The sequence below is a fragment of the Fusarium flagelliforme genome (genome assembly GCF_020744385.1).
Source record: "Fusarium flagelliforme strain FIESC 12 MPI-CAGE-AA-0113 chromosome Unknown B0J16scaffold_1, whole genome shotgun sequence".
Lineage (NCBI taxonomy): Eukaryota > Fungi > Ascomycota > Sordariomycetes > Hypocreales > Nectriaceae > Fusarium > Fusarium flagelliforme.
Window position 1 is genome coordinate 1,178,625 of NW_025763503.1, and position 11,948 is coordinate 1,190,572.

At 48.6% G+C, this 11,948-nt stretch overlaps 6 protein-coding genes across 6 annotated transcripts; 4 read left to right on the plus strand and 2 right to left on the minus strand.

Moving 5' to 3' along the window:
- Positions 1 to 411: 411 nt before the first annotated feature.
- On the plus strand, positions 412 to 2,770 carry B0J16DRAFT_277610 (mitochondrial inner membrane protein Mitofilin). The gene is made up of 3 exons (XM_046123812.1): positions 412 to 600; positions 679 to 2,409; positions 2,465 to 2,770. The coding sequence occupies exons 1-3, from the start codon at positions 487 to 489 to the stop codon at positions 2,507 to 2,509; spliced, it is 1,890 nt and encodes a 629-aa protein (XP_045988372.1). The 5' UTR covers positions 412 to 486; the 3' UTR covers positions 2,510 to 2,770.
- A 310-nt stretch (positions 2,771 to 3,080) lies between these two features.
- On the plus strand, positions 3,081 to 4,556 carry B0J16DRAFT_257087 (Mur ligase; the record flags this gene model as incomplete). Its single annotated transcript, XM_046123134.1, has 1 exon — positions 3,081 to 4,556. The coding sequence occupies one exon, from the start codon at positions 3,081 to 3,083 to the stop codon at positions 4,554 to 4,556; it is 1,476 nt and encodes a 491-aa protein (XP_045988373.1).
- Positions 4,557 to 4,611: 55 nt separating this feature from the next.
- On the minus strand, positions 4,612 to 6,244 carry B0J16DRAFT_313085 (Mur ligase; the record flags this gene model as incomplete). Its single annotated transcript, XM_046125101.1, has 4 exons — positions 4,612 to 5,026; positions 5,078 to 5,976; positions 6,027 to 6,158; positions 6,218 to 6,244. 4 exons carry the CDS (start codon positions 6,242 to 6,244, stop codon positions 4,612 to 4,614), a joined length of 1,473 nt encoding a protein of 490 aa, XP_045988374.1.
- A 372-nt stretch (positions 6,245 to 6,616) lies between these two features.
- B0J16DRAFT_5174 (Mss4-like protein) lies at positions 6,617 to 8,334 on the minus strand. The gene has a single exon (XM_046133975.1). It carries the CDS (start codon positions 7,911 to 7,913, stop codon positions 6,915 to 6,917), a length of 999 nt encoding a protein of 332 aa, XP_045988375.1. The 5' UTR covers positions 7,914 to 8,334; the 3' UTR covers positions 6,617 to 6,914.
- B0J16DRAFT_5161 (Prefoldin subunit-domain-containing protein) lies at positions 8,248 to 10,713 on the plus strand. The gene has a single exon (XM_046133972.1). It carries the CDS (start codon positions 8,583 to 8,585, stop codon positions 10,407 to 10,409), a length of 1,827 nt encoding a protein of 608 aa, XP_045988376.1. The 5' UTR covers positions 8,248 to 8,582; the 3' UTR covers positions 10,410 to 10,713.
- Positions 10,714 to 11,576: 863 nt separating this feature from the next.
- On the plus strand, positions 11,577 to 11,801 carry B0J16DRAFT_377200 (uncharacterized protein; the record flags this gene model as incomplete). The annotated part of the gene is made up of 2 exons (XM_046130826.1): positions 11,577 to 11,651; positions 11,703 to 11,801. 2 exons carry the CDS (start codon positions 11,577 to 11,579, stop codon positions 11,799 to 11,801), a joined length of 174 nt encoding a protein of 57 aa, XP_045988377.1.
- Positions 11,802 to 11,948: the final 147 nt, after the last annotated feature.

Genomic DNA, 11,948 nt, shown 5'->3' on the forward strand with positions numbered 1-11,948 from the left:
CTCACAGAGATACAATCATGATTCGTATCTTTGACTTGACTTAATAAGTAATAGTGAAGCCTGGACCAAAACGCTTAATCGTCTCTAAAGTTGACTTGATATCATCCCATGATCTGTTGCTGCTTTGTTGTATAATAGTTGAGCATGTGATCAGGTAACCAACCGTTATCTTACTATAAAAGTTCTCGAAAGAAAGTCAATTCCAGACCATCATGGTGAGAATTATTGAAGGAGCCTTTCTGCTATTGTAAATATGTTTAGTATAGCCATTTAATGTTGTTTCATCATATTCAAGATTTTGATAGTTGATAAAGTAGTTGCGTCACCCGGTTCCTGCCGCTGTGCTAACTTTTAGCTCCATGCGGAACCGGGAGCTGGCTTTTGCCGAACTTTTACCCTGAGCGTTTTTGAAGCAGCTCTCAACTCCATCAAACCGATATACCACTGCATCGCGAACTGCGCCCTGTTCGCCATTGCAATCCCTCAATGTTGCGAACTTCGCTTCAGTCTGTGAGGGCTTTTGGCGGCAGGCCCGTTGTGGCCGCTGCTGCCCGCCAATGGCCCATTGCGGCTACGCGGACTGCCTCTCTTGCTGGTCAGGTAAGCTTCCCTTGCCTTACAACGTCACACCTCGTGTTAGTATGTAGCAATCAGCTAACCGCGTTGACTTTTCTGTAGCGATTCTACGCCGTCGATAAGAAGCCCGAACTCGATTCTAAGCAACCCGTACTGCCAGCTTCCCAGACTCTCTCATCGGAGAGAATTCACGAGACCACTATCGACGATGTCGGCGAGACCAAGGCCGTTATTGGAGAGGTTCCCAGAACACCACCTCCTCCCCCTCCTCCTGCGCCCAAGAAGAAGGGTTTCTTCCGAAGACTGAAGAACTTTGTCTTCACCCTTCTCGTTCTTGGAGTTGTGGGTTTCGCTGGAGGTGTCTGGTACTCACGTATTAGCGACAACTTCCACGATTTCTTCACTGAATACGTCCCATTCGCCGAGCAGGCTGTCCTCTACCTCGAGGAGATGGACTACAAGAAGCGATTTCCCAACGTTACCGGCCGATCTAAGTCCCAAGCTACCGAGGATGCCGTCAGAGTTCCTGCTCAGAGCGGCGCTTCATGGCGAGTTGCTGAGGCCGAACGTCACTCAAGTGCTGGTCCTGTTGCCACCGCCGCCAAGAAGGTTGAGGAAGCAGTCAAGCCCAAGCCCAAGGCTAAGGCTAAGGCTCCCGTTGTTGAAGCCAAGGAAGTTGCGAAGGAGGCCGCTCCCACCAAATCTGATACTGGCTTCAAGGCTCCTGAGGTTAACGAGCCCTCCAAGCTCCCTCCTCTGAAGCCAATTGACCTTCTATCACTTGAGGATGCCAGGGAGCCTGTTATCCAAGACCTTGTCCACATGGTCAACGACCTTATCCTGGTTATCAACGCCGATGGTGCTCATGGCAAGTATGGCACCTCTGTCGACAAGGCCAAGAGTGAAATCGCCAAGGTCGGAGGCAAGCTTAAGGGTATGAAGGGCGAGTTCGAGAAGAAGGCCGCCATGCAAGTCCGAGAGAAGATCGAGGAGTTCGACAAGGCCGCTACTGACCTGATTGACCGCGTTGAGAACACCATGGTTAACCAGGAGAACCAATGGCGACAAGACTTTGAGGATGAGATGAAGAAGGTCCGAGAGAACTACGAGGGCCGTGTCAAGACTCTCCTGGAGCGTGAGCAGAAGGTCAACGAGGAGAAGCTCCAGAACCAGCTTGCTCAGCAGGCTTTGGCTCTCAAGAAGGAATTCACCAAGGATATCGAGAAGCAGGTTGAGGAGGAGCGTCAGAGCCGTCTGGGCAAGCTGAACGCTTTGTCCTCTGCTGTTGGAGAGCTTGAAAAGCTCACTACCGGCTGGAACGAAGTTCTCGACACTAACCTCAAGACTCAGCAGCTCCACGTTGCTGTCGAGGCTGTCCGAGCCAGCCTTGAGGATGACCACCACCCTCGTCCCTTTATCCGCGAGCTTGTCGCCCTCCGCGAGATTGCTTCTGACGATCCCGTTGTCAATGCCGCTATCGCCTCAGTCAACCCTGCCGCTTACCAACGCGGTATCTCTACTTCTTCCCAGCTGATTGACCGTTTCCGTCGTGTCGCCAACGAGGTCCGAAAGGCCTCCCTGCTACCCGATGAGGCCGGTGTTGCCAGCCACGCTTCCAGCTGGGTCCTCAGCCACGTCATGTTCAAGAAGCAAGGACTTGCTGACGGCAACGACGTGGAGAGCATTCTTACCCGAACTCAGACATACTTGGAAGAGGGTGATTTGGATTCTGCTGCACGAGAAATTAACGGTCTGGATGGATGGGCCAAGACCTTGAGCAAGGATTGGCTGGGTGAGGTTCGCAAGGTGTTGGAGGTTCAGCAGGCTCTTGACGTAAGTACCATCGACCCTTCATCTGCATTTTCCTTTTTGCTAACATGATATCTAGGTGATTGCTACAGAAGCCCGTCTTCAGAGTCTCCGTGTGGATTAAATAAAAAAGGGATGTCTCATTTGTTGTGTATAATTGGATCCCGGTGTCGTCATGTCTAGAGAAAGGCTGGGCGGCCGTGTATTAGATAGCAATAGACGATGAGGGCGTGGTTACCATCTTTTGCTTGTTCATTCGTCGACATCTTCATCAAGCTCTATGCTTGATCGCTCTGCTGACTGATACCGGACGACCCTGTACAAGGTGTCAGTTGCTGTTTGTCAGAGATACCTAGAGCTGAATTTATTGAAATTTGGAACACAGAAACTTGTGTCTAATAAGTATGTTCTTTGATTTATGGATAGCTTCAGAATGTCTTTTCCAAATGTTGGCGGACATGGGAGCGGAATATCTTAGGCAAAAGGTTGGTGCATGTGGAAGATGTAATGGCTGCCATTGATGAATGACCTAACTATTTAAACTCCATTGCTCCGACGACACGAATTGTATAATTCAATTGAACTTCGCTCAAACTCGTCTTCACTCTCCGGACTAATGCTTTCCCAATGTATTCACAATTGATAAGATGAAACAACGGCACTCTTTTATTAAAAGTCATCTAACAACACATATAATGGCTACACGAAGGAGCATCAGCACCGCATCTCGCGATTACAATGAAGCTCTCAATCTTCTGTCTACGCTCTACTCAAACCGACAGATCACCAATCTATTCGACAAACCGACCGCTCAAAATGCCTCATCCGGGCCACCCAAAGATCTGAATGCGCTGGCTCTTCCAGAGATGCGCGAATGGCTTCGCCGCGCTGGATATGAGCCAAAGGATCTTGCCCGCCTTAAGCATATTCATGTAGCGGGCACAAAAGGCAAGGGCTCTGTGAGTGCATTTGCAACGGGTATGCTGAAGCAGTATGAGACTGTCGGCACCTATACGAGCCCGCATCTTGTGAGCCCCCGCGAACGTATCGCTATTCAAGGCGAGCAGGTCTCTCAGGCTCTTTTTGCAGAGGCTTTCTTTGAGCTATGGGAACGATTGTCCGATGCCGCTAAGAAGGACGGCCAGAGTATCACGGATGCCAATGGTCCCAATTCCAAGCCCTTCTTCTTCCGTTTCATGACACTTCTTGCTTGGCACATTTTTCTGCGGGAGAAGGTCGACAGCGTTGTTCTCGAGTGCGGCATCGGAGGCGAATATGACGCTACGAATATTGTTCCTCCAGAAGCTGTCTCGGCAGCTGTCATCACACAATTGGGCATAGATCATGTTGCGATGTTGGGCGACACTGTTGAGAAGATCTCATGGCACAAGGCAGGTATTCTCAAGCCAGGTGTACGTGGCTTTGTGCGCCGAATGGATGAGAAGCCTAGTGTGAGGGAAATTCTTCAACAACGAGCGGCAGAAAAGGGCGCTGAACTTACAGAGCTGGATGATGCGAGCGTTGAGCGATGGGGAGGCGTAGTCGGAAGACTGCCTGGCGATTTTCAGAAGTATAACCAGGCTCTTGCCGTCCTTGCTGTGCGTCACCATCTGGGCATGGATGTTGAGCCGGCAACTGCTTTGTTGGATCTCCCTGATAAGATGATCACTGGTCTTAAAGAAGCAAGTCTCAGGGGACGATGCGAGATCATTCAGCAGGGCGATATCAGCTGGCATCTCGATGGCGCGCATACCAAAGATAGCATGCAAGAGGTTGCAAAGTGGTTCGCTGCCAACATCGGCAAAGATGAGTCTGCGGTATTAGTGTTTAACCAACAGGAGAGAGATGCAGCAAAACTGCTGGCAACCCTTCTTGACACTATTCAAGAGGTTACAGGACGGGAGAACATTTTCAGCCATGCATTCTTTACAAGAAATGACCAGGAGAGAGCTTCAAGTGGCGAAGCTGCAGACTTGACAGTTCAGACGCGAGTTGCAGATTCAATGAGACAGAGGGCAGCTGGATGCCAGGTCAAGACTTTTGACAATATTCAAGACACAGTCGCCGAAGCAAGAAGAGTTGTAGGCTTGAATCAAAAGGTTTTGGCAACAGGGAGCATGTATCTTGCAGGGGGTATGTTGCGAGCCTTGGAGCCCGAAGGTCTATTATAGGTATTTTCCTCCTATACGCCCATATAATGGAATTCTTTTTTGGTCTTCAATATAATCATAGAGCATCAGCTTTCTCCAATATTCCCAAAGCACCACCGACCAAGTGTAAGCTGCCCGTGATGAGTGCCTGCACTGTCTCGCCCTCTGGTAGATCCTCTCCAATATGTCTGGTGTAATCAATAGACTGCTCGATGGTTGGCATAACCTTGACGATAGCATTAGGGTCAAGTTCTGTCCATTTCTCAGCAAACTTTTGCTGAACCGTCATCTTATCAATTTCGCTAGGATCGAACTGGTGGTTGACAAAGTCACGCTTGTAACCGGAGTCGGCATAGGTGACGTTAGTGCAAAAGATCACATGGTCAAAAGCAGGCTGTCCCTCGCGTTTGGTAGCTTTGAAGACGGACTCTAGGAAGCCGGCGGCTTCAGAGCGGCCTTGTTGGTTGAAGATCATAACACGAGGACCGTTGCTGGGATCATGTTAGCTTAGTCTTTAAACGTCGTCGCAACAAAAGTCTTACCGTCCTGAGGTCTCATCTTGGAACCACTTGGAAGACATCTTAAGACTGTCAGAGGTATGAGCTCCGTCAACATGCCATGTCACCTTATCCTCCTTCTTAACCTCGCATCGACCTCTCCACACAACCTTCTCAAGACCGTCCACAAATTCCTTTGGCAAAGGTTCGGAACGCGGAGAAAGATCAACGCCAATCCTCTCCAGTGCCGTTTCAGCAAGGGCAATGGCTAGTGTGGCATTGCGCTTCTGGAAGATGGCGTCTGGTCGAATCTTGACGGCATTTAGTCGAGGGTCAACATCAAGGACTTTTAAATCCACGTTCTTCTCCTCAGCTCTTTTTCTGAGTACTTCATCCGCATCCGGTACTTGCTCGATCGTGAAGGCCGCGCTGCCTGTCTTCATGATACCTGCTTTATGCCATGCAATTTTGGCTACAGTATCGCCCAGGGCGAAGACATGGTCAATACCTAGTGTGCTGATCCCTGAAGCTACTGGCTTCTCAACAACATTCGTAGCATCGAACTCTCCTCCAATGCCCGTCTCATACACGGCAACGTCGATGCCCTCTTGGAGAAAGACATGCCAGCTCATCAGGGTCAGATAGCGAGCATAGATGGGTCGAGGGGGCATAAGCTTATCCGCTTCATCCTTTGGTGCTGATTCCAGACGGTCCCAGACTTCAAAAAAGTACTTTGCGAAGAGGTCTTCTGAGATTGGGGCTGAATTGATGCGTATGCGCTCGCGGACAGCGATGAGGTGAGGGGATGTGAAGAGGCCGGTTTTGCGGGGCGTGCCTCTGGTGTGCTGGTACTGAGAGAGGATAGAGTCAACAAAGGCGCAAGTACTCCCTTTGCCTTTAGTTCCTGCTACATGGAGTACGTTTAGCTTGTCCAAATCGGATGGCTGTGATTTCATGAGTATCATATTCCTTGTCTTTGGTGGTCTCATCTTACAGTATATCCGATACGATTAAGATACGTCTTCATCTCTTGAATAGACACGGCATTTGGCTTTATGCCAGCCTTACGACGAGCCTCAATAATATCATAAGGCGTCTGAAGTGAGTTGAGCGCATCAATGGCGTCCTAATGTTTAGTTTTAGATCAGTATGTCTCCTCGTCTCATCGGAGCAGCCATGACGTACATTGTAAGACCGGTTCGACGAAGCCATGGTGGATAGAGATGTTCGCTGCACTATTATAAAGTTGAAAGGTTGCCTAAAAGCTCTCCAAGAGACATAACGCATTGAAGTTGCAATGTCTTAACCAGTACAGTGAAAGTTGTCTTGGTCGGTGGTGACTCGCAGAAAACTCGGGTAATTCGCTCGTACTCAACGAGGTGTAGGGTGAGGTCGTGAGAGTCCAATTGGCTCAATTCTTAAAGAAGCTCAATGTTTTTTGACGATCAGATAATTAACTTTGGTTAAATAAGATTCTTAGTATAATTGATCGACTTGATTGATTGAGAGTTTATCCTCTCACTGAGAGAATCTCGCCGCATTCTATCCTCGGTCTCCCTCCCGCTACTAGTGACGGCCTTTCGGGAGAGAATGCCGCTGATAAGAGTCATGGTGTATGAAACGAGGAAAGAAGTTTATATGAAATAAACATTCATTAAACTAGAAAAGTTTTGTCGTTGTCTTTGTTAAGACTCAAAAACTAACCCGGTCAAAGCACTTTTCTGCATCAATAATAGATGCCTGATCCAACATCGCTAACAACTCCCCTAATATGCATACTCTTCGGCTCGAATCCGATTCCCCGGACCGATCAGCCGATGTTATAATCATCAATCTCGCCCTCTCTCTCCAACACCCATCTCTTCATACCTACTTGAAATGATTAAAAAAAGTCATTGTCAAATCTCTCTCCGCTATCAGCCCAGGCTACTCTTGCCCGCCAAGTGAGCCATTTCTCTGCCATGACACCCTCAGGCGCTCTGATAATCCCTGTAGCCAAGTCGACGACATGATGGTCGTCAGTTGGCCTCCTATGGCTGTGGGAGAAGAAGATTGTGGCGCCGCAAGTACCGCAAAAGGATCGCACAACGTTATTTGATGATTTGTATGTTTTCGCTGTACCGATGAGAAGGTCATCTCCAATGCGAGGTTCGCAGACTGAGAGAGGGATGAATGTCCAGCCAACCACGTGTGTTCCGTTAACGAGCCGGCAGTCGTCGCAAGCGTCAAAAGTAGCATACCACTTTGTATTGTCCCTGTGAGAAACGAATTCGGAGTAATACTTGTCTTCCTTGACTTCCTGGTTTGGGCGGGGGATGGTGAAGGATACACCCTTGCAGTGACACTCAACACGAAGACGCTCTTCACCATTTTCTCCAACTTCGGGTTGTGCTCCAACGATCTTGGCCTCAGGATTGTCATCTGGAGGATTCCAATCAATAAACTCCTGTCCCCCCATGTGCGTCAAGGCCTTAGCGATACCCCCATCCTGGGTAGATTTGCTGAAGATGTGCTTGCGTATATCAAAGCAGTATGAAGCATTTGTAAAGATAGATGTAGAAACGGTCCAAAATTCGTTGTCAGGAGGTCCAGTTGAGGCGATATGGCAGCCGCATGTTGAACAGAAAAGCCATGGCCAACCAGTTTTGCCAAGCGGATAACTCGTCATGCTGCTACGAGAGGACGGTTCCACGAATTTGGGCTTTGCGCCTTCTGGAAGTGTTGCGTGAAAGACACATGGCGCTCCTGAGGCAAATCTGCAGAGGCTGCAATGGCAGAGATGAGTGAGGAGTGGAAGTTTGGAGACTAGTACGTCGATCGTGTAGTGGACAGAGCCACAGTAGCATTTTGCCTCGAGAGTTCTGGTGTTGGACTCTGCCATGGTCGTGATAAGACAGAAGCTCGTATAAGTGAAGCTGCCAGATGGTAATGAGAATAGTTGAAGGAAGAGAAATTTGGATTAGTTACAGAACTCTTGGGTTTTATAAAGCAGTCTATGACTGCGGGGAAATCAAGATAGGCAGGTAGCTGTTGTCATGAGTCGTTCCTGCTGCTTTTCAATCGATATCACTTCTGCAAACAGGTTTCAATAGCCCTGGATGATAGCTCTCGCTGTACTTGTTATTATCGAAGGCGATACTATCGTAACATGATTTCACACAATAGATATGGTAAAGTGTTAGCCAGTTTACCGACAGCGTGAATACTTCATGTTACTCTCTTATTGTATCCAGGGAGATAAAGTAGCAGAATGATTGCTTTGTCTGTAATATGAAGGGCGTGCATGACGCTAAAGTTCAGATCGCCAGCCAGCTGGAGGCACCTGGAGATGGACCTGGACCTAGAGTGGGGCTCGAGTTGACAGCTCGTAGCTTGTTCTTAGTCCCGTTAGCCGAAGTTAGTCCGGCCTTGTTCAAGAACCAGCTCCTAACTTTTTTTTCCTTAGTGGAGAGCCCGAACCATTCATCATGATTTCAGCGCCTCACAAACTTTCCTCCTCTTTCTCATTCTTGTCTTGCAGCCTTGTAGCAGCTGCACCGGATTAGTAAATATGTCGGACATTTCAGATATTGAAAAACAACAAAAGCAGCTCGAGGATGATATCAGTAAGCTGCAGAGTGCCCTGAAGCACTGGCAGACTTGGGATGCTGAGTATGAGATGCTCAAGGAAGAGGTTCAGTCTACTTGCAAGAGTGGCGACAGTGAACTCAAGACAATCCACGCCGGTTTTGAGGGCGAGCTACTTAAGGATCGCGAACTTGATGAGATCTTTGGCGAGAGGACACACCGATCTAGCGAGCAAATCTTGAATATCCTTGAACGACGCATCGATTATGTTACTACAAACATCGCAAATCTACAGAAGCAAATCAGCACTGCCGAGGATAAACTTACCGAGCTGCAACCAGATCTCACTGAAGATGATGGTCTACCGATGACAGAGATTATCGAGGAGCTTGACGATGACGACAATGTTATTTCGTACAAGCTGAATCAGCCTGACAGCGCGTTACCTGCGATCGAGAAGGCCCTTGCAAAGGCCGGTATCAAGGATTCTGAGAAAGATGACTCCGCCTCACCCGCAGAGAGTTCTAAACAGAAAGAACCTGTATCTAAGCCCGAGCCCGTGTCTGCTCCAAAGCCTGCGCCTGCGCCTGCGCCTGAAGCCTCATCCTCAAAGCAGAGTCTTTCTCAAGAGACAGATCTCCAGCCCACGAAGCTAGCACCCTCTGCAAGCAAAGGTGTCTCATTCGCTGGAGATACTAAAATGCAAGACGGCCCCACGCCCCAAGTCTCGCGTAATGCTAAGCGTGTTGAAGAGATCATGAACCATGCCAAAGAGCAGGAGAAGATCAATAATGACCAGGCGTACATCCCTGAGGATGAGGATGAGGAGGACGCAGAATTACGACGACAGATGCTCGAATACTCTGGCGAAGTTGGCGCTGTTGTTGCTGAGTTGCAACTCGAAGAGGGCGACAGTGATGACTATGAATACGATTATAGCGACGACGAAGGCTTCGAGGATGACGATGGCCAGGAAGATAAGTATGGCCGATACACGGGTCGCGTCGTTACAGATGACTACCGTGAAAGGATGCTTGAGCTGGAAAAGAAGCTAGGCATCAAGTCGCGTTTCACCGAACGGCCAGAGGATAAGGACGCTGAGTCAAGTGCAGATGAGGAGGATGGCAATAAAGAGGAGGGTATTGGACGTATCGTTATCAAGCCAACTCCCGCGACGACAACGCCATCACCGCCAGCCTCGGCCTCAGCGTTGAAACCTGCGCCCACCAAATCAAATATCAAGGAAAAGCAACCGGAAACGACCAACAGCAAGAAGGGCGTGCGCTTTGCTTCCAGTCTGGATATTGCACAGGAGAGCGAGCCCACATCTCTCCCTGTTCAAGAAGATACCATTGTGGAAAAGGAACCTATAGTGGAACCGTTGAGTGACGTTATCGTCGAGCGTTCCACATCCCCCAAGGCTTCTGATACCACACCTGCCAAGTCCACGCGCAAGCCATCGCGGTTCAAGAAAACGAGAGACACTGTTCCTCCTGGACCTTTAGATGTGCCCGCCAAGTTCATCGATCAAGATCGACCTACAGCACCTACTGGCCCTGACGGTACAACACTGGCTGACAAATTAGTCGAGCGTGAATCTACAAAAGCTGCTCAACCACCCAACGAATTCGATGACGAACTGATGTTGCAAGAAGTCGCCGATGAGCACCATAAGCTGCGAAAGAAGTTCATTCAGCGAGAAGGTGGGTTCCTCAAAGAAGACGAGTCTCCTATACAGCCTCTGGAGGAGCAAGACGGTGGACGAGAACGCGTCAGTCGTTTCAAGGCGGCCAAGCTTGCAAAATACTAAAAAGAAGATACATAAAAAAAAAGTACAAAAAAGGCACTCAGGCCTAGAGTCGACATGGCATGGCGATGGCTGAGTTATCAGGAGACAAGAGTCGAGAGAAATCGATTTATTGCCCGTCTTGAGTTACCTGCTTGCCAATCTGCTGTGAAGGTGACTGATCGATTTGCTACGACTTGAATGCTTTGACCTTGCTAACCCAGGATCACTCGACTACTACTTTGAACTACCTACCTATGGTAAAGACCTTGCGGGGTTATACGGAACGCTTTAATCTGACAATTGATGTGTTGCAGGCTGCATTTTGTGGCGTCTAATCTGCTTCTACATTACTAGCTGTTCCAAAAGTAAACTCAGAAAAGGGCCCTCTGAAACCTCTATCTAAGCTTGTGGTTTTGGTTATTCGTTTCACCCTTTACATTCTTTCCATATTATCAAGTACATACTAGAATGATACTATTATTATCCCTTCACTTGCTTGATCGTTCCACTTTCTTTGCCGTGTCTTTTTTATTGACTTCTTACTTGATTGACGTTATACAATTCAGGCTTGCAGGGTTGTATAAGCCATAAAATCGGGAATGCGGGCGTCCCGGAAGTTCGGCACCTCGTCATTCGGCAGTCAACGTGCCGGTCAATAACTCGGAACACTTGCTGACCAGCCCCAGCAACATTAATCGACCAATAGAAACCCAGTAAACCTCCATATTCGGCCTAGACTTGCCGTCTGCTCTACAACGTAGCATATCTCAAAGGCTGGACCCTGGCCTGAACCTTTTTCTCTTATCCTCTACGGGAGCAGCCGTGAACAATGGTCCAGACCGGGACGGCTACTCGGCATCTTGCGCGTACGTCACTCTCTAAGAAGGGAGTCTAGGGACTTTGTTCAAGCTGAGCTGGAGTTGAATTACGGTCATGGCCATACGATGAGACCAATCATGCTTGTATGTAGTCTGAAGATGACCAGTGATGCTCCAAGTAAAGGAGTGGCTGTGTCTTGGATGTTGAGAGAGGCCTCTGGGGCTGACTCGAGGTACTTAAGAGCGTCTTCTCTAGCCGTAGAAGTGATATCTTGCTACTACACACTACACAACTCTAACCAACAACTCTACTTTTAAAGCCTACCACCTAACTACCTGATCTTCATCTCTCTTCATCTCGATCTTCAAGATGCCCGCTGCTATGGAACCCACTCAGCAAGCCCCCATGACCTCTGATAACGGAGACATCGTTACACAGCAGCCTGTAAGTGTAGAGTTAGCCTGATACTTTACTCAACTAACATGGTATATAAAGACTGCTGAGCCCCAGCCTGACATGTCCATGCGAGGTGGTGAAGAGGCTGGATGCGAGATCTGCTGCGGTCTCTGCGCCTGTGACGAGGGATGCTGCTAAGCTTGTTGACCAGCTTTGGATGTCTTATCTATGGAATAGGATATAGACGAAGTTGAACTGGGAAGGAGTTTTGGTAGCCTTGATATCCTGATTTAGTAACATTGGTTGGGATTGGATATTTGTTCGATTGAAGCAATAAACTACATT